The 22,385-nt window shown below is 53.9% G+C and overlaps 9 protein-coding genes across 9 annotated transcripts; 4 read left to right on the top strand and 5 right to left on the bottom strand.

Annotated features, from left to right (window-relative positions):
• Positions 1 to 211: 211 nt before the first annotated feature.
• Positions 212 to 2,096, top strand: J3D65DRAFT_630316 (uncharacterized protein). The gene has a single exon (XM_066800821.1). It carries the CDS (start codon positions 316 to 318, stop codon positions 1,978 to 1,980), a length of 1,665 nt encoding a protein of 554 aa, XP_066653891.1. The 5' UTR covers positions 212 to 315; the 3' UTR covers positions 1,981 to 2,096.
• J3D65DRAFT_630313 (uncharacterized protein) lies at positions 2,097 to 3,821 on the top strand. Its single transcript, XM_066800820.1, has 2 exons — positions 2,097 to 2,537; positions 2,586 to 3,821. The coding sequence occupies exons 1-2, from the start codon at positions 2,234 to 2,236 to the stop codon at positions 3,593 to 3,595; spliced, it is 1,314 nt and encodes a 437-aa protein (XP_066653890.1). The 5' UTR covers positions 2,097 to 2,233; the 3' UTR covers positions 3,596 to 3,821.
• J3D65DRAFT_630309 (uncharacterized protein) lies at positions 3,800 to 7,738 on the top strand. The gene is made up of 2 exons (XM_066800819.1): positions 3,800 to 6,583; positions 6,860 to 7,738. Exons 1-2 carry the CDS (start codon positions 3,816 to 3,818, stop codon positions 7,236 to 7,238), a joined length of 3,147 nt encoding a protein of 1,048 aa, XP_066653889.1. The 5' UTR covers positions 3,800 to 3,815; the 3' UTR covers positions 7,239 to 7,738.
• J3D65DRAFT_678562 (NADPH dehydrogenase) lies at positions 7,693 to 9,734 on the bottom strand. Its single transcript, XM_066803665.1, has 5 exons — positions 9,315 to 9,734; positions 9,246 to 9,256; positions 8,910 to 9,196; positions 8,707 to 8,860; positions 7,693 to 8,656 (listed from the first exon to the last, which is right to left on the bottom strand). Exons 1-5 carry the CDS (start codon positions 9,385 to 9,387, stop codon positions 7,838 to 7,840), a joined length of 1,344 nt encoding a protein of 447 aa, XP_066653888.1. The 5' UTR covers positions 9,388 to 9,734; the 3' UTR covers positions 7,693 to 7,837.
• Positions 9,735 to 9,914: 180 nt separating this feature from the next.
• On the bottom strand, positions 9,915 to 11,854 carry J3D65DRAFT_442718 (cytochrome P450). Its single transcript, XM_066796265.1, has 2 exons — positions 11,502 to 11,854; positions 9,915 to 11,446 (listed from the first exon to the last, which is right to left on the bottom strand). The coding sequence occupies exons 1-2, from the start codon at positions 11,706 to 11,708 to the stop codon at positions 10,031 to 10,033; spliced, it is 1,623 nt and encodes a 540-aa protein (XP_066653887.1). The 5' UTR covers positions 11,709 to 11,854; the 3' UTR covers positions 9,915 to 10,030.
• A 972-nt stretch (positions 11,855 to 12,826) lies between these two features.
• J3D65DRAFT_442808 (uncharacterized protein) lies at positions 12,827 to 14,843 on the bottom strand. Its single transcript, XM_066796266.1, has 8 exons — positions 14,506 to 14,843; positions 14,295 to 14,454; positions 14,222 to 14,235; positions 14,090 to 14,161; positions 14,035 to 14,042; positions 13,822 to 13,965; positions 13,701 to 13,754; positions 12,827 to 13,633 (listed from the first exon to the last, which is right to left on the bottom strand). The coding sequence occupies exons 1-8, from the start codon at positions 14,592 to 14,594 to the stop codon at positions 13,122 to 13,124; spliced, it is 1,053 nt and encodes a 350-aa protein (XP_066653886.1). The 5' UTR covers positions 14,595 to 14,843; the 3' UTR covers positions 12,827 to 13,121.
• Positions 14,844 to 14,927: 84 nt separating this feature from the next.
• Positions 14,928 to 16,205, bottom strand: J3D65DRAFT_630296 (uncharacterized protein). The gene has a single exon (XM_066800818.1). It carries the CDS (start codon positions 15,771 to 15,773, stop codon positions 15,093 to 15,095), a length of 681 nt encoding a protein of 226 aa, XP_066653885.1. The 5' UTR covers positions 15,774 to 16,205; the 3' UTR covers positions 14,928 to 15,092.
• Positions 16,206 to 17,981: 1,776 nt separating this feature from the next.
• J3D65DRAFT_630289 (putative MFS transporter) lies at positions 17,982 to 20,348 on the top strand. Its single transcript, XM_066800817.1, has 6 exons — positions 17,982 to 18,529; positions 18,588 to 18,680; positions 18,745 to 18,859; positions 18,923 to 19,559; positions 19,609 to 19,898; positions 19,948 to 20,348. Exons 1-6 carry the CDS (start codon positions 18,299 to 18,301, stop codon positions 20,130 to 20,132), a joined length of 1,551 nt encoding a protein of 516 aa, XP_066653884.1. The 5' UTR covers positions 17,982 to 18,298; the 3' UTR covers positions 20,133 to 20,348.
• Positions 20,154 to 22,339, bottom strand: J3D65DRAFT_630284 (histidine phosphatase superfamily). The gene is made up of 7 exons (XM_066800816.1): positions 22,193 to 22,339; positions 22,126 to 22,138; positions 22,041 to 22,075; positions 21,973 to 21,988; positions 21,746 to 21,911; positions 20,561 to 21,692; positions 20,154 to 20,507 (listed from the first exon to the last, which is right to left on the bottom strand). The coding sequence occupies exons 1-7, from the start codon at positions 22,280 to 22,282 to the stop codon at positions 20,391 to 20,393; spliced, it is 1,569 nt and encodes a 522-aa protein (XP_066653883.1). The 5' UTR covers positions 22,283 to 22,339; the 3' UTR covers positions 20,154 to 20,390.
• Between the last annotated feature and the right edge of the window lie 46 nt (positions 22,340 to 22,385).

Genomic DNA, 22,385 nt, shown 5'->3' with positions numbered 1-22,385 from the left:
TGTTTGCTTGTCCCTGTAAGAGATGATGTTATACGCGTGTAAAGACAAGATGCATTGAAAACACCTCGCATACCTAGAGCATCAGCAACCAGAGACAGGGAGCTGCCGTGGGGATGTACAATGGTCTGTGCGTGGAATTTCCAGGAACCCGGCCCCAGCACGGATTTTGCGGGGCTAAGATTTCTGGCGCACTGGAACTTCCCAACTTTCTCCATCACCACTGTGACGACATTCAAAATACTGTCTCCACGACTTCCAGGGCCCTTGGGGCGTATTGCTTCATCGCCAACCCTCAAGCACCTCCTACGATTAAGAATGTCCACCAGTGCTCCCATCGTCGCAGATGGCAACAAGCCACTCTGCCCCAAAAAGCCAAAGCTTCACGGTCGCGAATTCTACAAGAGCATCGGCAGCCCAAAGCTCGTCCTCGCGCCCATGGTGGACGCGTCGGAGTTTGCCTGGCGTCTCCTGAGCCGATCTTTCATGCCTCAGGACCAGCAACGCGACCTCCTCGCCTATACACCCATGTTCCACTCCCGACTCTTCGACGAACTTCCCCGTTATCGAGAAAAGGCTTTTCAGCCCCTCCGCACTACACTGGCGGCCCCAGATCCTGAACAATTAGCAAAATACACGCTGGAAGATGCTCACTTGGATGGAAACCCCAAGTTTGACCGGCCGCTCTTTGTGCAGTTTTGCTCCAACGAGCCCGACGACTTCCTCAAGGCCGCACAACACGTGGCGCCATTCTGCGACGCGGTAGACTTGAATCTTGGCTGTCCCCAGGGTATTGCAAGGAAGGGACACTATGGCGCATTCTTGCAAGAGGACTGGGGCCTTATACGGTCTCTGATCAACAAGTTGCACGAGGAGCTGGACATTCCAGTCACAGCCAAGTTTCGCATACAGGAGACTCCTGAAAAAACACTGGAATATGCCAAAACAATCCTGGACGCTGGTGCTAGCATCATCACTGTGCACGGGCGCCAACGTCACCAAAAGGGCCACGAGACTGGACTGGCAGATTGGAGCGTCATAAAGTACTTGCGGGAAAATCTTCCGCCTGACACAGTCATTTTTGCAAATGGCAACATCCTCCAGCACGACGACATTGCAACATGTCTGGACGCAACAGGGGCCGACGGAGTCATGAGCGCCGAAGGAAACCTCCACGACCCCAGCATCTTCGCCCCGCCGCCAGCACCGGGCCAAGAAGGCCGCGAATACTGGAGAGGACGAGACGGGAAAGGTGGATATCGGATGGACGCCGTGTTCAGGAGATACATGGACATAATACATCGACATGTGCTGGGCCAAGAACCGCCAGCACGGCAAACGCTGTTCCTCCCGTCCGATCCACTAGCAGTGAGCGAGCAAGGCGAGTGCAGTGAGGACGGCGAAGATGGCCAGCCCGCGCGGAAGAAGCAAAGACAAAGCAAACGCGAAAAACGGGAACAGTCGGGAGACCCCAACTTTACACCCATGCAAGCTCACCTCTTCCGCATGTTGCGGCCTTTGATTTCCAGGTATACCAACGTTCGGGACGCATTGGCAAGGTGCAGGTCGGGAGACATTGCCGCATTTGAAAATGTGTTACAAATGGTCGAACAGGCGGTCAAGGAGGGCTTGATCGAGTACGAAAAGGACCCAGAGGCCTTTGAGACAGCGCCCGAGTCGAATGGGTCGGCTGCTGCAGCTGAGGGAAGCGAGCCAGACCCTCACGAAAGCAGCGTCGCAGCAGTGAACCGGTGCAAGCGGCCATGGTTCATCTGTCAACCGTACGTGCGGCCTGTGCCAAAGGAGGCGATGGCCAAGGGAAGCATCCAATTGAGTAAGAAGACGTTGAAGAAGATGGAGCGGGAGTCCGAAGAGGCGCGCAAGGCGGGCGTGGTGCCGAATGGTAAGGTGGAGGAAACAGTCGTGAATGGCAAGGAGAACGAGAAGGTCGAGATACCCAAGGATGGATTGGTCTGTGGTTGATGTTGCCGTAGAGATAGATGATTTGCACGTAGTCACTTAGCAAAGAGGCCGTCGGGCGGAGGAGCGTCGGACCTCCGCTTATCGACTGTCGTGCTGTTGGGGTCGCCCCGAAAATCCATCTCCACCTCTCACGCACGACGCCGCCTTTTGCCGCCACCACTTACGGCCAAGCGCCATGATCTCACATATCTCGTGCCTCATGGATGATTATTCCCCTGGTACCTGAGCTGTTCGCCTCGCGCCTTTTGACACCATGGTAGGGCAAGCCTTGCGCGCGCGCGCACCCGCGCTGCGCCATGCCTGGCTTTTATCGAGGTCGAGGACGTTCAACTCTGTACGGCACGTCGCAACTGGTGCTGCACCAAGACAGCCCGTGATTGAGACTCCCAGTCCGGGCCTCGACTATTCGCAGCGCAAGACAACTCGCAGAGAGTCCATCAAGCACGCAAAACCGTTCTCCGAGTTCTTGACGGACAATTTCAATCGCCAACACGACTACCTGCGCATAAGCTTGACGGAGCGATGCAATTTGCGATGCTTGTACTGCATGCCCGAAGGTATTTGCTCTTGGTCTCGTTGCTGTGCAATGCTAACGGCGAGATTAGAGGGCGTCCCACTTTCCCCGCCGGACCACCTCCTCTCGAGCCCCGAGATCTTCTACATTTCGTCGCTATTTGTCTCCGAAGGTGTGAATAAGATTCGTTTGACCGGCGGCGAACCGACCGTCCGGCGAGACATCCTCCCACTTATGAACTCCATCGGCTCGCTCCGTTCGAAAGGCCTGCGCGAGCTCGCCATAACTACCAACGGCATATCTCTGCATCGGAAGCTGGACAGCATGGTCGAGGCAGGCCTCACTGGCATCAACCTGAGCTTGGACACATTGGATCCTTTTCAGTTTCAAATCATGACTCGGCGCAAAGGTTTCGACGCGGTGATGCGCAGCATTGATCGGGTGCTCGAGATGAACAGGATGGGTGCTGGTGTCAAGTTGAAGATCAACTGCGTGGTTATGCGCGGGCTCAACGATCGCGATATAATACCGTTTGTCGAGCTCGGCCGCGAAAAGGACATCGAGGTCCGGTTCATCGAGTACATGCCCTTCGACGGGAACAAGTGGAACCAGCAAAAGATGATGTCGTACGCAGAGATGCTCGACGTTATCCGCTCCAAGTACCCTGACATCGCGCCGGCCAAAGGACACAAGAATGATACCAGCAAGAGCTGGCAGATTCCCGGATTCGTTGGCAAGGTCGGCTTCATCACCAGCATGACACACAACTTTTGCGGCACTTGCAACAGATTGCGAATCACGTCTGACGGAAACCTTAAGGTCTGCTTGTTTGGCAACACCGAGGTATCTTTGCGGGATATTTTGCGCAAGGACAATGGCGGCAAGCCTATGGATGAGCAAGCATTTGAAGCCGTCAAGCAGCTTGAGATGAATCGTCAACAAGGGTTGGTTGGTCAAGAATCTGCTCCGAGTTGGAACGAACGTGAAAGCGAGCTTCTCCACGTAATTGGCGCGGCCGTCAAGAGAAAGAAGGAAAAGCATGCGGGCATGGGAGAGCTCGAAAACATGAAGAACCGGCCCATGATTTTGATTGGTGGGTAGTCCTTCCTCTGTGTTTGTGACCTGACGATGTATTTGGGTTGACTGCGCGGGTCTCATTGACGTGCCATTTGGAGCTGTATATTGGCACCAGCTGTATGGCTAGTTTTGGCGAAATGATCTCGGTCGTTGTCAATAGATATCTTCCGCCAAATCACATCTGTGAGAGTATCTCCTGTGAGGATGCCGGCTAACGACCTCTGCAGAAGAACCTCAGCCAGACATGCTCCTCTCAAAGCCATATTCCGTAGCGCCGCAGCCATTTTATGCGCATCCATTCCGGGCATCCAAACCCACTCCAGTCACTCTGTTCCCAGGCAGCACTGCTTCATTTCCCAGACCATTATGGAATTCGATCCCAGTCCCTCAATCCATAGGCAGTGTGGCTCTCTACAGCGCAAGAACCTCACGTACCAAAGTGATTGGGGAATTGAAACTCATTAGAAATGCCACGCAAAGATGGAAAGCGGCCAGAAAAGCCTTGAACGACATTTCTGAGCAGGAAGAAGATGATACCTTGGAAATCTGGCATGCAAAGAAGCACATCAGGTACCATTTGAGACCTCTCACGAAACAACCCCATCGGATTGAGCTTGCAAAGTTGCGCATGCGGCCTACATATCCGAAAATCGCGGACCAAATTTCCTACGTCCCAGAGAGACAGACGATGGTTTTCAAGCCTGATTTCAGCGACCGCGTCTTGTACGGAGATGAAGACGACGGAAGAGTGCCACCTTCCTCGAACAAACGCGATGGCGAGAGCGCATTTCAGAAACATCGTAAACAGAAGATACAGGGATTTGATAATTCAGCGCTTGATCAAACGCAGGCTTGGATTGCCAAGAGACTTGCTGAAGCCGACGCAAAAAAGAACCCCACAGACATCACATCAGAAAAAGAGAAGCAACCGCTTGATGAATTGGAGAAGAACTTGGACAGAAAGTTCGACAAAAATGTGGCCAAACACTCAAGAAGCACGAAACAACCACAGCGCCCCTGGCATCATCAAGGAGCTGTTACTCAGCAAAAGCGAGACCAACTCAGTGGGATTCGGCGTCCTTACGATTCCAAAGGCTTTCACACAGTCTCCGGCGCCTGGCAGCACTTCAAGCACGAAAAGGTTGCTGCGTCTGGCCCAAAGATGATCAATCAAGCCTCCGAGGGCAACCAGCAGCCCGAGCAACAGGGCCAGCAGAACAGTCGGCTCACACACGTCAACGACGCCGGTGAAGCCCACATGGTCAACATATCTAACAAGGCCGATACACGTCGCGTTGCCTTTGCCATCAGCACTGTGCGCTTCTCACATCCCCATGTAGCAAACTTGATCAGGAGGTACAAGATGAAAAAGGGGGACGTGCTAAGCACCGCCCGCATTGCCGGCATCATGGCCGCCAAGCAAACGCCTAATCTGGTTCCGCTGTGCCACAACATTGTCTTGACGGGCGCGGAGGTCGAAGTCAAGCTTGTCCTTCCTCCTGTGAAGTCTGAGGAGCAAGCAGAGGATGAGGACCAGCCGGCTGCCGAGTGGCTTGAAAAGTCGAGCTCGGACTCTCAAGAATCCTCGAATGGTAGCGATGAGTCAGTGAGCGAAACTTCTGAAGTGGCTTCGGAAGGCTCTGCTGCTATGGAGTCTGACTCAGGTGCAGCCGCCGGAACTGAAATCCCTCCCACCCCCTCGAATTCTGAGTCCCAGACTGCGAATGGCTCTTCTGCTGAGACGAAGACTCCAAAGCCGCAGTGGTCTATGGGCACCAGGCAAAATTTGGAGATTCCTCTCGACCATGGAGACTTCCCCAATGGCGCCATCTTCCTCACTGCACGCTGCGAAAGTATCACGGCAACGGGCGTCGAAATGGAGGCGCTTGTTGCCGCAAACGCTGCGGCCCTCACAGTCTACGATATGTGCAAAGCAGTCGACAAGCACATGGTGCTTGGAAACAGCCGCGTGGTGCTCAAGTCAGGCGGCAAAACGGGCACCTGGGTCGAGGCGGGCTGGCTGCTTCGTCGCGCGGGCTTCCAGCTGAAGGAGCCCCACCCGCAGACGCTCGGCAGATATAGCGGCCAAGAGATTGCGCTGAAAGAAAACCTCGTTCCCAAGCGCAAGAACTGGAAGATTGCTTTCAGAACGATGGTCGACGCGGGCTTCGACGCTGACTACGCCATGTACTTCTTGAGGTGGATGAGGACCCCCATCCTGAAGTACATGAAGAACGCCCATCCTCGTGTCAAAAAGCACGTCGAGAGACTACTGCAGCAAGAAGGAGTCAACATCGAGGAACTCGACTGGAACGAGGCCAAGTTGATGGTGGAATCTGAACTCGACGTCAAGGGCAGCCTGGCAGCGGCTCCAGCACAACAAACCGGCCTCGTCAAGAGTGCAACCAGCGAGCAGCAGTCGACTGAAGATGACGACATCGCCATCGCCACCGTCCCCGACTCGGTCGAGGAAATGGAGGACCTCAACTCGCTCATTGCGCACCTGCGCCGCAGCTACATGCGTGCTCCCAAACCCATGGCCACCGCCGCTCAACCAGAAGCCAACAACGAGGACGACAATAACCCCTTGGCGGCGTTTGAAGCGCAGGAGGACTTGCGGCCCTTCGAAAAGATGCTGCGCATCAAAAAATACCACAGCGACAAGGACTCTGACGACAAGAACGGCGACGTTCATCATCCCAACGGCTTCAAGACGCCGGCTGCCGAGATGAACACGCATGTTCGGTATTCCGTGCGCAGCCGCCGCGAGTTCGACGACGTCGAGAGCCAGGACTACAATGAGGCGGCGCTGTCGGGCAAGGGTGATGGCAATGGCAACGACAATGGCAGAATCAAGACCGAAAACGAAGAGCCTCCGCAGCAGCAGGAGGAGCGCGACGTGGACGCTGAGCCCCTCGCAAAGCCTCCTAAGAAGGAGAGCAGCAGGGTGGAGCGCGAGGAAGACGACAAGCCCTTCATTGGGCTCCTGAACAAGGAGAGCAGAGAGGATGAGCACGACGAAGAGGAAAACATGTGGCTACAGGAGGAGAAGAAGATCAGGAAGGAGGAAAAGAAGGCCAAGAGGAAGGCGGAAAAGAAAGACGACAAGCCCTTCACAGGGCTCCTGAACAAGGAGAGCAGAGAGGATGAGCATGACGAAGAGGAAAACATGTGGCTACAGGAGGAGAAGAAGATCAGGAAGGAGGAAAAGAAGGCCAAGAGGAAGGCGGAGGAGAAAGACGACAAGCCCTTCACAGGGCTCCTGAACAAGGAGAGCAGAGAGGATGAGCACGACGAAGAAGGAGAAAAGATGAGGCTACAGGAGGAGAAGAGGACCAGAAAGGAGGCAAAGAAGGCCAAGGAGATGGAGGAGAAGGAAGCCAAAAAAGGGGAAAAGAAGAGAAAAAAGGATGAAAAGAAGAGGCAAAAGAACGAACACAGAGAAAGTCAAGAACAGGAGGACGAGAGGCGCAGGTTAGCGGAACGTCGCCGCCAGGAAGAGATGCTAGCGGGATATCGCCTGGTGAACGAAAAATCGCTCATTGAGACCGATAGCATCGACGAGGCAAAGGCAAAGGAGCTGGGCGTCAGCGTCGAGAAGCTCAAGGAGACGGAAAAGGCGCTGGGCCTTGAGGGCGTGAAGTGGTTCCAGCCGAGTAAGAATTAGGACCTTGGCGGCAAAGACTAAGTCCTCAATTGATTTTATTGAGCGCTGCCATCACCGCGGAGCAATATGGGAACGTACTTGGTAACGGATTTTCTCGTCTCTTCTCCCCTCTCTTTGCTTGTTACTTGTGGCTATGGGAAGAGAAAAGCTCGGAGAGGCTGCCGCGTGCGAGGCGTTCAAAAGTGGGTCAAGGGGAGAAGCGCGCTGTCGTTCTTTTGAACACGGCATTGCAGACAAAAGTTGCAGAGGAAGAAAAAGATATACAGGGATTACAGTCGGGCAGGGAACAATGTAAGCACACCTGGTGGACAAGGCTGTATATAGAGGACCGACCGACGTGTAATGGGACCGTTGCTCCACATAGACCTCGGGTAACCGGTTGATCGGCCATGAAACCGGTTAAGCGGTCTTTCATGTAGCCGCTTGATCGGTTATTGACTCATCAAGTGGATATCTAGACATTGTGTCACTGCCTGTGCAAGTGTAGCTGGCTGCATCCATGAAGAGAGTTTGTCATCAAGAAGTCATGAATTTTTCTCTATCACACAGTCTCCCTCCCGTCTGTGTCTTAGTCTAGATCTTGCTCTTCTACTCAGAAGTTAGCGGAAAATTACTAGACCCATTGCGTTAGACAAGCAACAAAAGAAGGATGGCGGAGAGATGCTTACAGAGCTCTTGGGGCCACGGCCGCCGAATCCCCAGCGAATCTGGTTGGCATTGTTGATCTCGACGCCCAGCTCATCAGCCCACGTCCACACGAGGCCGGGATTCTTTTGGAACCAGCGGCCGGCAAAGACCATGTCGAGGCCTTCGTCGAGCTGCTGCTGCGCCAGCTTGCCAGTGGAGATGCTGCCAACAGACGCCACGAGCAGCTTGTCGCCAACCTTGGCCTTGACCGTCTTAGCGAAGGCCGCCTGGTAAGCAGGGCCACCCTTGATCTTCTGGTTGGGGTGGTTGCCGGCCGAAGAGATGTCGATGAGGTCGACGCCCTTGTCCGCCAGGATCTCGGCAAAGCGCGCAGTGTCGTCGACAGTCCAGCTCTTCTCGGGGCCGAATTCGGGGTCTTCCTCAAGCCAGTCCGTTGCGGAGACGCGGATGGTGAGAGGCATAGTCTCAGGAATGATGCTGCGGACGATCTCGACAATCTCGAGGGATAGACGGATGCGGTTCTCAAAGGAGCCACCGTACTCATCGGTGCGCTTGTTAGTGGCAGGGGAGAGGAATTCGTGGAGAAGGTATCCGTGAGCGTTGTGAATCTGGATGGTGTCGAAACCGCACTTGAGTGCGCGGCGAGTAGCATCGCCCCAGGCCTTCTTGAGGTCCTGAATCTCCACCTTCGTGTAGGCGTGGGGAGTAGCATGGCGCTCATTGTAAGGAATCGAAGACGGAGCATAGACGCTCTTGGGCCAGCCGTTGAGCTAAAGAAAGTCAACATTGCGTATTGCCGTATATCAATCATCTCGCTCACCTCCTCGCCGGCGATATCGCCAGGGCTCAACCAGGGAGCGACCGTGCTAGCCTTGCGACCAGCGTGGGCAAGCTGGATACCAATCAATTGGCTCTGGCTGTGCGCAAAATCGACAACCCTCTTGATGGGCTCGATTTGGCTGTCCTTCCATAGACTATCTCTTATCAGTCCATGATCCAGCCAATTTGTTCCAGTATTCATACCCGACGTCTTCGGGAGTAATTCTACCCTCGGGGGTGACTCCGGTGGCCTCGACAAAGGAGAGGCCGGGTCCGCGAGAAATGATTCCTCCCAGGTGTGCAACGTGCCAGTCGGTCATGTGTCCATCCTGGGCAGAATACTGGCAGAGCGGCGCGAGACCAATGCGGTTTTGAAGGGTGATTCCCCTAATCTTGAGGGGCTGGAAGAGCTTGGGGATGGGCTTGCCGCCAGACTGAGGCTCCCACGCAGTGCCCGAGGGCGGGTTCTGAGCTGGGGTGAAGTAGGGTACCTGGGTACATTGTTAAGCGACGTCGCAAATGGTACTTTGGAAGTCTTACTCCCTCAGCAGCTGCAAACCAATCGCCTGTTAGCTCAATGCCCTTGAGGAATGCCGTGTAATGACGTACCTCTGTTGACAAGGTCAGGTTGGCCCTGATGATTGTTCGGGACAACCTTTTTGAGAGCGGCGAAGGGTTCCATTGTGTTGATGAAGGAATTGGAGTTTGGCGTGAAGGAGAAGAAAGCCACAGGAGAGAAGGAGCTTTATAGTAGTGCTCTTGCCGAGCTATGATGTGCATCTGGCTGATAAATCATGGTCGGCAATTGATAGAGGCAGACGACTCCGGCATGCAGTGAGACCAGTCGGATGGCACACCGGGTGGATGGAGGCTAAAGAACTGGAGTCTCAAACGCCCGCCCTGGAATAGCGTCGAAAGCCAAAGCACCGTTGTGGTCGTATTGCGTAGTTGACATGCGATTGGGAGATGCCCAACGCGTGGAGGGGTAGCTCTCAGCGCACGGTTGCGCGACCTTACCCGTTGGAGCAGCGTGCTTTATAAGCAGGTGGACCTTTGGTGCAGCATTGAATCCGTTGTCGCACTGACACACCATCTGCTTCGCGTCAGAGCCGACTGCTCGACGTGATGAAGATTCCACAATGTGCAAAATCTCGATGGACGCCGTGTTTGATGCCAATTTTTATTCCAGAGCGCGCTGTCCAAGAACGCGTCCACCAAGCCGCTATATTGCCTAAGAACAACAAAATCAAAAGATCATGGAAATCCTATTTTGCCTGATCCACATCCAAAAGCCATCCCATCTGGTCAGGCCACATCATTATCAATCACCAACCCCCCACAGCCTTGAGTTTCACTGACATGCCGCCTTTGGGCCTGGCCGTCACGCCACTCTGGATCTCAACCTTGTCTGGCGTCGCAGGGTCGGCGAACTCCATCTCGAAAGTGCCAGCCCACGCGGCCAGAATGCAAGCGAGCTCGGCCTTTGCAAATGACGACCCAATACAGCTTCGTGGACCATGAATGAACGTCTCGAGTGCGTAGTTGCTCTCGGCGCCTCCCGTGTTGGCGCAGCCAGGCGCCAGCCATCGGTCTGGGTTGAATTCATCGGCATCCTCGCCCCAAAACTTGGGATTGGTATTGATGGCAAGAATAGGGACAATGACGGTTGTGCCTTTTGGAATGTGGTGTCCCAGGATTGTCGTGTCGCGGTCTGTGACGCGCAGCGTTGCAGACACTGGGGGCTTCAACCTGAGAATCTCGTTGCAGACCGCGTTGAGATACGGCATTTGGTCAATGTACTTCGAGGTGATGGTCGAGTTGGAATCCCTTGGCGAAGGAAGGTGAGCACGTACTTCCTCTCGCAACCGCTTTTGCACCTCTGGCTTCTGGCACAACAGGAACCCCGCCCAGGTCAAAGACGTCGCCGTCGTCTCATGGCCTGCAGCCAGGAACGTCATCATTTGATTCACCAGGTCGTCGTCGCTGAAGCCGCCGGACTCGAGAGCAACGGAAATGATGTCGACATCGACGCGCTCTCCCTTTTCCATCTTTTGCTTCTTCTGACGAATCAAGTCAAGACAAACGCGCTTAATTGTCTGGGCCGCGCCTTCTATCTCGAAGTTCCTCTTGATGGGGAGCAAACGCAACAGGGCCAAGGGCACGAAATTTCCAAGCAGCGCCAGGGTAGCGGCCACTTTGTTTGGACTGAAAATCTTCTTGTACGTGACGTTGAGTTCGTTATCCGGGTTTTCAATGGCGTGGAAATCCTGCCCCATGCCCGCAGCTCCAATAATGTCAAGAGTGGTTCTCGACGCCCAGCTCTGCAAGTTGAGGACGTGGTCATCGCCTTGGCTCTCGAGGGCCGCGGTCATGGCCTGGGTGCACTCGCTAGCCCTGCTCCAGAAGACGCGGTAAAGATCCTTGACATGACGGAAAGAGAAGGCCGGCATGAGAAGCCGTCGCTGTCTTTTGTGTTCATCGCCTTCGGCCAGCAGAACTCCGATCCCAAGGATACGACCGAGCCCGTGGCGAACGTTTTGAGGCTTGACAAAGTCGTAGTTTTTGTGCACCAAGACCTCTGCGAGACCTTTGGGGGTGGTCACAGAAACACGTGGCGCGTTGAGCGCAAACCTATAATAGAAGACTCCGTCGTTGGGCACATTTCTTACCCACTCCTTGTGTGGCCATCCAGTGGGTTCTTTCCTGATTCGGGTAAAATGACCCATCAAAAAGGAGCCGCCCTTGAAAAAACCATTAGCGATTCTTGCCTACGAATAGGCTCGCTAGGGGGAGTACCTCTGGCTGGGGCAGTTTGCGCAATGGGCTGACATAGTGCGGATATATCGCCACCGACCAAGTAAACCAAGCCAACGTATGTACGGCGAAAAGGATCAATGCTCGTGTGACGGCCGAGTCATGCAAAGAATAAGCTGGCGAAGCATAGCGGCCAAGCAGGGCGCTTTCGGCCAACGACACAGCTGCCAGTGTTAACGTTGGCGCCATGTTGGGTGGTGGAAATGTCGAAACGCGTTGAACGAGTTGGAGTGGTTAGCCGCGGCCAGGAAAGTGAGTTTTCATGTAGTAGCAGTTCGCACAGGTTGCCGCTTACGAAGGGTGTCAAGTGGTTGGTTGGGGGCGGAGGGAGTGGGCGAGGCGGTGTCGGTAAGAGAGCGTGCCGGTACCTAGTCGCATATCTTGCCCACTTGGTCGCTGAAACAGTCAGAAGAACAACCCGACCATTCACCAAGCCACCACCAAGAAGCGCCCGCTTCAGAGTACACGGGAGCCGAGGCGAATGGGGATGCCGTCCGGACGAGAGGTGAGGTGCGCCACTCCCGATCCGTTTCGTCCGGGATTTGCTTGTGTCCTGCGCATGCCATCATCAACGGCCTTTTCAGACCACTCTGCTCCGTCTGCTCCCTGCTGCCCTTTGGATTCCAGCGACTCAAAGATCATCGTCGCGTCTTCTTGGCGAAACAGCCTCCAGCTGCCGTCGGCTTCGTGCGCACAGGGCTGTCCAACGCGTCAAAGGCGGCCTAGGAACGCCTGCTATCCACCGCTCATATCCTCCCGTCTCTCGAGACATCAGACCACAGCATCTGCTTTGGTCGACCGAGTGCGCGGGCGAGGCGCAAAGACACGGCGCCTTGTTTGTGTCGTTAAGCCCTGCGCTTGCGTAACGCCGTTCGGAGGCGTGTCATTGGAGCGCAGCTCGACGGAAGGATTCGCACTCAACTGCTGCCTCAAAAGCCAGCTGACGCGAGCGACAGCTCAATGGCAGCGCCAGACGCCCATGTCGCTCATTTCGACGGACCGAGAGCAATAGCAGTGGCAAGAACTTCGAGAGTTTGGTGCATGAGCTGTCCGGCGGTACGGCCGGGACTTGATGCCTCTCCCACGCGCTTTCCCTATTTCGGAATCAAGAAGACATCGACTCATGATACCCCTCCAACCATTCCTACAAGCTTCTCGTTGACGAGTAATCATCTCGCGATATACTATCTCTTTCCGTCAACACCTGCATCTCGTCTTGCAGCCAACCCGAATTCCTAGCCTACTACTCAACTTTCGCCGTAGTAATCACAGCTCAAGGTCTCCGGCAGCCCGCGAGTTCAGAGCGGAATGCCTTGCCCTCGCTCTGCTGCTCTGCCTGTCGGCCAGAATGGTAGGTATCACGACCTGATCATGCGCCCACGTGGAAGGAATAGAGAACTCCCGTCTTGGATTGCTTTTCAATCACCTCAAAGCCTTGGCTTCTCTACCGCGGTCCAGTCGTCCTGATCCAACGGGAGTCGAGAAAATCTCAAAGCCGTTATCATTTCTTGGCCAGTCTAATCCTTTCCACGTCTCTTCATCCAAAGTCCACGTTCAATTGCAAACATTTGCACCAGCAGCTCTCGCCGTTCTCCTCGCTTTTCACGCTGTCTTGTCAAAAGAATAACACAGCTTTCCGCCCTTCGTATCCATGACCTCGCCAATCCTAATCCATTCTGGACCATTCGACGCCAAGGAGCCAACATGCATCTCATATGCCAGCGTAACATTGCGATACGCGACGTCGCCGTAAAAGTCAAAGGGATACGCAAACTTGGTGTCGGGGCCTTGCACCTGGTAGAGGCGCGCGTCAACGTCGGCGCTTTGCCACGTCCACCACACTCGGTCCATGTTGGCGTGGTGCAGAAAGAAGAGAGGGTCCGACGGCGACGCGTACAGGTCGGCGATGATGCCTGTGTCGCCGCCAACCCCCTTGTGGCCGCCTGCGTGGTACGTCATGCCAGCAATCGAGACGTCGCCTTCGGCGCGGATGTCGAAGTCGAGATAGTTGTCTGCTGATAGCGTCCACTCCACCATGGTCGAGTTGAGCTTGGCGGATGCGAAGCCTGGCGCAATGTCTCGTGTCATACAGCGCGGGTTGTAGGCAGTGGAGTCTGTGGGCAGTGTGGCGTCAGCTTCAGTTCGCAAGGAGCTTGCTATTTGGATGGTTAAAGTACGTACTGTTCGGTCCCATGGTGACTGTGTAGTTGACAAACGGACCGTCCTTGACGCAGCCTGTGCGTGTTGTGTCAGTCAGCTCTCTTGTCACGGAGAAGGACTGGAAACGACGGAGCTTAAGTACCTCCTCCAAGTTTTCCTGGGACGTGTATATCCACGCTAGCGTCGTTGGCCGTGTCGATGTAGTACCCGTTTCCGCCGAAGCCCGTCACATTGTCGAAGACAGGAGAGTTGAGAAAAGTGTCCGGCGTAGCGTCCAAGGTCCAGTCTACAAATACAAAATGGACTTGTTAGCCCTCGATACTGACGACTTCCAAGAAAAGACAATTCCACGTACCCCAGTATCTGATTGCAATTAGCATTTCGTCACGGGAAGAAGCGCAAACACTTACGGTTGGCCCCCTGCCCAACCACACTCGTCTCGCAATGCTACCTCGTACTGGGCCAGGTAGTATCGATGCCATCTTCGCAAAAGTCATCAGTTGCCTGTTTCGGTGATCTACTGATCTGGGTCCAATTCTTACGCGTGAAAGTGTCCCTGTACAGAGGTCCGACATCAGTATCTGAAGCTCCCCTTGTCATCACGGGTGCACGTACGACAAAGTGGACATAATCAGTCTCATTGATGTGAGCGGCCACGAAGTCGTCGTAACGAGAGCGTACTCCGGCGAAGATCGAACTGCTGATCCCCTGCTTCGATTGAAGGCACTTCACCGCTCCGATGTAAGATTTTCTCTCTGTCGTGTTCAGAGCTCTCCTGACGATTGGAGGTTAGCTATTGATGTCTTGTACATTCAGGCAGACGTACCATTCTTTGCGTATTACTGGGTCGCTACATGTTGACGCAACGAGGGGAACCAGAGAGAAGAGCCCAACCGCGACTGAGAGAAGCTTCATGATGAGCAGTGTTGAAAAGCCAATTCACCCTCGGCGCGAGTCTACCCTACAGGATTTTTCGACGGACGTCGTGCACACCCCAGAAAGAACTCGGGGAACAATTGTTTAAAGAAAAGAAGCAAAGGAGCTCGCTGACAGCTTTTCCTTCAACTAATTTCCAGACCGGGCAGCGGAGTCCTAGAAACCAGCCTGTAGAACAGCTGCTGGGCGCCTTATATAGAGCGCATTCGCAGGCTGTTGACGTTCGATTCATGATCTTTCTAGACCCGCTGCACCATACAGCGTTGCGAAGCTCACGGACGCCCCATTAGACGTGCGGGATCGGAACGTCGAAAACTCCCTACGAGTTGCTTGCGCATCAACCTCAGAGGACGACCCACAGGCGCACAAAATGGTCTGTGGGTCCGGCGGGATCAGACACAAAGATGGAGATAGCCGAGCCAGGTCGGAGCGTGGCTGGTGTTGAGTCGCGGTGGTCCTCTGCACGCCCCGCTCTGCTCACACTCCATGTCTGCAGGAATCCGCTTGCCCTGTGGCACTGTCGAGGGAAACAACGAAGGGATGCGTTTCGAGATTCGAGTTATCTTCGTTTCTGCAAAAGCGAGGAGACAGTGAAACGTCGCAGACAGAAGGCCTGGAAACGGTGGCGTTCGGCGGCTTCTCCCTGCGCACAGATGTCGGCGGCCAGACCAGACCAACTTGGTGGTTGTTATCTTGACACCAGTTCTTCGAGAGACCAGGGCGACGCAAAGACGTCCCGCAAAGTCGAATGTTGCGAATGAGCCTCCCTGCTCCGCCATCGAAGAGGTACACGTTCAACGAGGCCGCGCGGCAAAAGGACGTGTCTGTAGAGCCAAGACGAACGTGTCTAGACGGCCAAGAAGACCCGAGCCCCGAAGTTTCCGCATTCCGAATCTTTTGAGGAAAGTCGCTCCAGTTTTGGCAAGACAGTACAAACAATTCTGTGGCGCAGAGGATTCGTAGGAGATCGGCGCGAACAACAACAGGGATCGGGTATTTAGCGTAGGGCTGGCCAGAACAAACAGTGTCCAGGGTCCACTGCGGCGTGAATTGAGGAAGCAGCAAACAGGAACCCGTTGGTCGCTCCAATGACCTTTGTTTCTTTACCCACCTTATGCCTCGCCGAAAGCGTCGAACTTGTTGATCATAGGAGAACATTTCAACCAAAGGACTGTATGGGCGAGGACTCAGAGACACAGCGTCACATGAGGAAGACACTGGCTTCTACACGAGTCGCAGGGAAATTTCCAGCATCGAAAGATGATGGTAAGTGATTGTTGATTGGCGCAAAACTCTGGAAAGATCCAGCGACGACTCATGAAACTTGCAAGTTCTGCGTGGTTCCCGACTCCGGTTTCGGCATCGGATGATTTTGGTAGAACCAGCATTTTGTTGAAGCTCAACCACCAAAATTTGGTAGGATGATGGTAGAATCCAATGGTGGAAAACAGATGGATAGCTCTCCAGGACGAACTTCGCAAATGGAGAAGAGTGTGGGACTGATGGCGTTGACAGTCTGCCAAGATATTGGCAAATCAGAGCACAGGCTTCGGTATGACATTACCAGCGATTGGAGAAGGACTGTGGATAACCTTTTAGACAGTTGCGAACAAAGTGGAGGAGGTAGATGCGTCGGAGGGGCGCAGTTGTGAATACGCGACGACTGCGCTGCTCATCTTACTGTCTTGGTCAGGAATGAGAGCGAGGCTGAAGATGAAAAGAACGTCCCCAAGCAGGACGTGCTGGCGCTTCGAACGGCGCTGGGACACCACCGAACTCCCACGTCTGACCTATCTGCCTACTTTGAGAGGCTTCACTTACCGCTTTCTCGCTGCCGAAGTTCTCTTTTCGATCAGTGTTTTACCACAGTGACTGGATCTCAATCCGATTTCCCCAGAAAGACCTTTGACTGTGAGCCATGAGCTACTGACGGGGAGGTGTATGGGTTCATTCCCGAGAGGGGCCAGGAACTTTGCAACGAACTGCGAAATGGAGGTATCAGCCGACGATTCGAGCCGTCAAGCTGCGCCGCAGAATATCATGGAGTAGTCTTGCTCTCTTTTCCGGCCGAAGGACCTGAGTGAAGAGGTTGAACCTGGCTATGTCTTCCCCAGCTGCCAAGGACCAAACCTTTCCACAAAGTAAGCCGAGATCAATTCACATCCTGCATCCCATGATCTCGACAAGCCAAGTCAACGCCATGATCTGGGCGTAGAGTTACCTTCGAACCTCATTTTTTGCTGGTCCAGAACGACTCTCCAGATCGGACATGGTGGCGATTTGGTTGCGGAGCACTTTTACAGATATCCAAAAGAGCACACCCTATCCGCAAAACAAGAGAAGATGTTGCAGCAGGCGGGTTGGATTGTCAGTTTTCCAAGGCCAATCCTCGACGTAAGAACTGACAAGCTCGCCAAGCTTCAGCCCAAGCTCAGAACCAAGCTCTTTCGATGGACATACGGATAGACGGATAGGAAAATTGGGTCTTCTTCATTCACACCTTCTGCAAATGAAATCGATGAGAACTGCGGATAAGGGGTTTTGTGCAGTGACGAGTGGGTCGGCCGATGTTTGAACCAGAGAAACAGATTCGGACTGCGCCTGCAGTCTGCAAGGCCTCAGGGGTCTGCACAGTATTTCAACGGAAATGCAAGCAAAGGAACGTCAAGCTGCACGTAATGCGACGCCATCTGACGACATGGATTGCCACTCACTGCGTCCAATCCCGAAGACCTGCGAGGACCCTTGGCGGAAATTTGGCCTCGGAATCGACGCGGATATAGTGGCTCGTGATGCTCGGAAAAGCGCCCTACTTTTCCTTCTGGCCATTGATTATCCAATGAAAACTCAAGGCTGAGTTACCCCATCCGCCAAGATCCTGCGACTGGCTGCATGAACGTTGAGGACCGCTGGGACTCCGGTGTTACTCCCCGCCACAAAATCGCCAGTGCTCGAGCTCCAAGCTGGTGAGAGTGCAGTCAACTGGCGTCATGAGCGCCCGATAAGAGTTCGTTTTATCATTGGCGGCCATATAGCTGGAACAATTCATCTTCGTTTGTATTACACACCTGTGTGACTGGAAGTGTGCTATGCGAGGTGTCCGAATCGTTTGGGAACGGTATACATGGAGCCGCAGGAAGCCAAGGTCATTGACTGGTAGCTCCGGAACTGCCCCGCTGGTAATTGCGCCATCCCCGAACGTTATCCGTCGGATGAGCCTTCACGCGAATCTTGTTAGCCAGAGCCTCTTCAATCGCAGACCCCTTGGGCCGAGAAATTCTGGGGACTGACGTTTCCTGTGAGGATTATCCAGTCTTAGCCGCCCGTTGCCCCAGACCGATGGCCTCTTCCTGGACCCACTTCCCCAGAGTGGGGCGTGCAAGGGAGCTGCAAACGCGGGGAAGCGACGTGACATCTTCCCTTTTCAGAAAATGAGTGCATCGCTTCTCGCTGTACACGTCGTGAGTGGCTACATGCCAAGGGGCAAGGTGTAGGACCTGGTGAAGTTTTCGGGCGCTTCCTGAGGCCCACGTGGGGTATCATTTTGCGGAGTCCCTGTCAACCCTGGAGAATAAAAGCTCCTTGCTGTCAATGTTTTTCGAGGAGTGGGCTTGGACTCTCACCCACACTCTCCAGGAAGCTTTGATCGCCTTGCTCGTCTTTTGCGCTGGTGTTGAGGCACAATGACTGTCGGTAACCAAATCTCCGACTCGCCCACGGGATCCGTGAACGTGGACGAGAAGAACACGGCAGAGCACATCGATCTGGCAGAGATTGGAGAGGCAGGATCCGATGCGTTGAGACGAGAAGCGCCAGCCTTCATTCGAAGCCTGAGCCCCGAGGAAAGGGCGCGCCTCGAAAAGAAGTTAGTGCGCAGAGTTGATCGTCGGCTCATGCCAATGCTCATTCTCATGGTATTTCTCCCCAGGTTTCAGTGACACAGAGCAGTCCACTTACTACCATACGACATAGTATATTCTCAACTATATCGACAGAAACAACATAGCAGCAGCAAGGCTAGCTGGTTTGGAAGAAGACTTGGGTCTGCATGGACATCAATACTTGGTCAGTACTTGGAGATTTTTGAGCACGCACAAAGGAACGAGCTGGCTGAACTGACGCAAGGAAGACCGCTGTTAGTATCCTGTTCGTGGGGTACCTCCTCATGCAGGTACCATCCAACCTCATGCTGAACAAAATTGGTCGGCCATCACTCTACTTGCCCGTATTTATGGCACTTTGGGGTCAGTAGTCCAATTGAAAACCATTGTGCTAGCAGCAGAGGTACTGACACAGTTGTGCGGCAGGTATCGTCTCCACTGCGACTGCAGCATGTCAAGACTTTTCGGGGCTGATTGCTTGCCGTTTCTTTCTCGGCTTCGTGGAGGCAGCCTACTTTCCAGGATGTCTTTTCTTCCTATCCTCCTGGTACACTCGCAAAGAGCTTGGAATGAGGACTGCCTTTCTGTACAGTGGCGCACTCATCTCTGGTGCATTTTCCGGTCTCATCTCCGCAGGCGTCAAGGGCGGCATGGACGGCCTGCATGGTCTGCGTGCCTGGAGATGGCTGTTCATCATCGAAGGGGCAATCACGGTGGGAGTCGCGGGGGTTGCCATCTTCATCATCCCGGATTTTCCACGGACAACAAAATGGCTGTCCGACGAGGAGAGGGACCTGGCCGTTTGGCGATTGCAAGAGGATGTCGGTACGGACGACTGGACTGGCAGCGAAGACCAAAGCTTCTTCCACGGTTTCAAGCTGGCTGCCACGGATATCAAGACCTACATCATGATGGCCTTGATCACTGGCCACACCAGCGCCGGCACCGTGACCACGTTTTTCCCCAGCGTGGTCGAAACACTTGGATACGATACTGTGAACACCTACCTTTTGACAGCGCCTCCGTACTGCCTTGCAGTCATCACCACGTACCTGAACGCTTGGTAAGGCCCACAACTTTTTCTGCACAGCTTTAAAACTTACCTTTGGCAGGCATGCAGACAGGACTGGAGAACGCTATTACCATGTTACCTTGCCATTCGTCCTGGGTATTGTGTGCTTCATAATCGCAGCTTGCACCACTTCTATGGCCCCGAGATACTTCGCCATGATTCTGATGCTCCCCGGCATTTACACCGGATATCCTGTGGCACTGGGATGGATTAGCAACATCATCCCGCGGCCTCCAGCGAAGCGTGCCGCGGCACTTGCGATGATCAACGCTGTGTCCAATTCCTCGCAAATCTTCATGCCTTATGCATACGTCAACGCGCCTAGATATAGTAAGTTGAAAGCATCAACACCTTGAGCGGGACTTACTAACACGACCAGTTCCGGCGTTTGCCGCTTGCAGCTGCTGTCTTCTGGTGTCAATAACAAGCTCGACCATTTTGCGATTCATCCTGGTCAGATTGAACAACAAACTTGATCGTGGAGAACATGTGGAGGGCGCCATCAATTCTGGACAAGCAATACCCGGAGAAGCCGCGAAGAAGGGATTCCGATTCCTGGTTTGATGGACAGGCCCGAGGAGAGTACGACGCATCTATTCGCTATCGGAGTAGCTGGGAGCCGAAACCAAAAACATGTAAATCCCTCTCCCTCAATAGAGGGTAAGCCATTTCGAGAGTATGTGCCGCATTTCAACAGACGTTGGGTGTGCTCAGGAAAGGTGAAATAGTCCACGAAATAAAATGATTGGCCTAATGGTCTCCATGTCCGTGCTCTTTCTCTAGTATGTTCAACAATCATCTAGTCGAGTCTTTGCAAGTCTATCACTCGTATCCTGCAGGCTCAGGCTTGCTCGGGAATGTTGGCTGATCCAAGTTGCTGGCGCAAGCTTCTTTCCAGCGCTTCGGAGTGTACTTGTCCACGATTGACTTGAAGGCTTCCTGGAACAGGTTGTCAGCCAGTTTCCTCCATGAGTTTGAAAACAAGTACTTACAAGAGTGCACAACGAAGGGTCACCTTCAAAGTGTTTCCCTGGGGCTTTGCAGCCCGGAACTTGCATGATTTTGTCGTTGTAGCGGATACGAACAAAGTGATCTCTGAGGGAATCCTTTTCCTGCCGAGTGAGTTGATCCATCGGCTTTCTTGCGATATCAGGGGTCGAGGAGTTGCTCTTCGAGCCAAATATCGAGGCGAGCCATCCCGGAGATTTACTAGATTCAGCGCCCCGAGCTTCCGCAGATTTCTCGGCGGAAAAGGAGTCACTTTGCGTATTCTTCCGCTTGAAAAGCTCGAAGGCAATGTGGCTGGTGTACGGCGGCCATCCCTCGCCTTCAAATGCACCAAGACTGGATAGCACACCAGCAAGGGTCGTATCATGAGACCCAGATAGGGAGAGTCTAATGTTCTTTTCACCGCCTCTTCCAACGCCGAGCGATTTATCGTTGCCGCCAATCTCAAGAAGTCCGTCTTTTCCATTTATTTCAACGTTACCAGTCATGCGACCGACGACATCCCCCATGAGCGCGCCAATGCCCAATTCACGGTACTCTTTCATCTCCGTGTAGCCTGAAAACCACTCTTCAACACCGATCTTATCGACGATAGCTCGGAGCTTTGTGTCGTAGAATTCTTTTGGCAGACGGGTTTCAGGACCGTGAGCCAGAGTGGAATTGATTGTGTCCATTACGCCGGAGAGGCGAGGGTGAGAATCAACTGCCACCCGTTTTGAATTTTCAGGCATCCACTTGGATATCAGCTTGTTCAGATACGCCATGTCATCCGTGTCATTCCATCGATCAGCAGTCCGCTGCGCAAATGCCCTGCTCAACTGTGCGAAACGACGGCAGTTCCCTTCGTTCGGGTACAGTGTTTCATCAGCAGGAGAGCGCATGAGGATCGTGGGCGCAGGAAAGTCAGCAGTGCGAGTCGAAGGCGGATAGAAGCCCCAAAAGACCTGTTGCACAGACTCCAGGGCTCTTGGTATCGGGGTCGCGCGCAAGTAAATCATGTCGGCATCGGCGATCAGGTGCGGCATGAACTTGAGCTGATCTACATAGAGATGCCTCAAACGCTTGCCCAGGGTGAGGGTCGTTTCTCGACCCTTGTTCGTCAATTCGCCAGGTTGGCTTTACTGGTGTCAATGGGCCGTCGTTCTCATTATTGGAGTCTCCATCCTCACCATATGGCGTCAATTTCGCCTTTGGGACCAGTGGTAATGACAGGTGCGTCGTCCGGCCCAAATGTCTCCAATCGCCTGCGATACTTAATCTCATCCCACTGCGACCAATCGGTGGTGCTCATGACGACACTGGTCAGACGGCGCGCAGAAGAACAGTATGGCCAATCTTGGAAGTGTCAGGGTATTTGATCAGAGGTACACGAGAGGTTTGCGGGTTTGGATCATACGTGCTGGAAGGCCGGCCTGTGCTCAGAATGTTAGTACGGGGTAGACAAACGGCAAGAGGTGTGCTTACGTTGCGGAAGCGAGGAGAAACTGGGCTCCGTTCACCTGAACAATGGTTATGATAGGATCCTCGGGAATTGGCAGTCGATTCTCACCATGGCGAAGCAGCTTGGTAACAACTGTTTAGTAGAGGCGCAATAGCAGGGCTGGTGTGATTCTTACCACCTGGACGAGCTGCAGCTGCAAATTGCTGGGATAGAGTCTTTCTATCTCCTCTGGGGAGTAAGGCCCCCGTGGATTGAGGGTCGTCATGAGGCCAGATCGAGAAGAACACAAAGCGGTGCAGTTGGAGGATACATTGTTGCCAACATCATGGAGTGACTCGACGGACGTCACCCCGGCGAACGTCCGGTGG

Source organism: Phyllosticta citribraziliensis (genome assembly GCF_038025025.1).
Source record: "Phyllosticta citribraziliensis strain CPC 17464 chromosome Unknown J3D65scaffold_8, whole genome shotgun sequence".
Lineage (NCBI taxonomy): Eukaryota > Fungi > Ascomycota > Dothideomycetes > Botryosphaeriales > Phyllostictaceae > Phyllosticta > Phyllosticta citribraziliensis.
Note: the sequence above shows the minus strand (reverse complement) of the source record. Positions and strands in the feature narration are given on the sequence as shown.

Coding starts and splice junctions, on each gene's coding strand:
- J3D65DRAFT_630316 (XM_066800821.1), top strand. CDS start 316: ATGTCCACCAGTGCTCCCATCGTCGCAGATGGCAACAAGCCACTCTGC.
- J3D65DRAFT_630313 (XM_066800820.1), top strand. CDS start 2,234: ATGGTAGGGCAAGCCTTGCGCGCGCGCGCACCCGCGCTGCGCCATGCC. Junction 2,538..2,585: donor CTTGTACTGCATGCCCGAAG/GTATTTGCTCTT, acceptor CGGCGAGATTAG/AGGGCGTCCCACTTTCCCCG.
- J3D65DRAFT_630309 (XM_066800819.1), top strand. CDS start 3,816: ATGCTCCTCTCAAAGCCATATTCCGTAGCGCCGCAGCCATTTTATGCG. Junction 6,584..6,859: donor AAGGAGAGCAGAGAGGATGA/GCACGACGAAGA, acceptor CAGAGAGGATGA/GCACGACGAAGAAGGAGAAA.
- J3D65DRAFT_678562 (XM_066803665.1), bottom strand. CDS start 9,387: ATGGAACCCTTCGCCGCTCTCAAAAAGGTTGTCCCGAACAATCATCAG. Junction 8,861..8,909: donor ATTACTCCCGAAGACGTCGG/GTATGAATACTG, acceptor GATAAGAGATAG/TCTATGGAAGGACAGCCAAA. Junction 8,657..8,706: donor GCGATATCGCCGGCGAGGAG/GTGAGCGAGATG, acceptor GACTTTCTTTAG/CTCAACGGCTGGCCCAAGAG.
- J3D65DRAFT_442718 (XM_066796265.1), bottom strand. CDS start 11,708: ATGGCGCCAACGTTAACACTGGCAGCTGTGTCGTTGGCCGAAAGCGCC. Junction 11,447..11,501: donor GCAAACTGCCCCAGCCAGAG/GTACTCCCCCTA, acceptor GGTTTTTTCAAG/GGCGGCTCCTTTTTGATGGG.
- J3D65DRAFT_442808 (XM_066796266.1), bottom strand. CDS start 14,594: ATGAAGCTTCTCTCAGTCGCGGTTGGGCTCTTCTCTCTGGTTCCCCTC. Junction 14,455..14,505: donor CCAGTAATACGCAAAGAATG/GTACGTCTGCCT, acceptor TCCAATCGTCAG/GAGAGCTCTGAACACGACAG. Junction 13,634..13,700: donor AGTCACCATGGGACCGAACA/GTACGTACTTTA, acceptor CACTGCCCACAG/ACTCCACTGCCTACAACCCG.
- J3D65DRAFT_630296 (XM_066800818.1), bottom strand. CDS start 15,773: ATGTTCTCCTATGATCAACAAGTTCGACGCTTTCGGCGAGGCATAAGG.
- J3D65DRAFT_630289 (XM_066800817.1), top strand. CDS start 18,299: ATGACTGTCGGTAACCAAATCTCCGACTCGCCCACGGGATCCGTGAAC. Junction 18,681..18,744: donor TGCATGGACATCAATACTTG/GTCAGTACTTGG, acceptor GACGCAAGGAAG/ACCGCTGTTAGTATCCTGTT. Junction 19,899..19,947: donor CGTCAACGCGCCTAGATATA/GTAAGTTGAAAG, acceptor TAACACGACCAG/TTCCGGCGTTTGCCGCTTGC.
- J3D65DRAFT_630284 (XM_066800816.1), bottom strand. CDS start 22,282: ATGACGACCCTCAATCCACGGGGGCCTTACTCCCCAGAGGAGATAGAA. Junction 21,693..21,745: donor GGCGAAATTGACGCCATATG/GTGAGGATGGAG, acceptor ACACCAGTAAAG/CCAACCTGGCGAATTGACGA. Junction 20,508..20,560: donor ACCCTTCGTTGTGCACTCTT/GTAAGTACTTGT, acceptor AACCTGTTCCAG/GAAGCCTTCAAGTCAATCGT.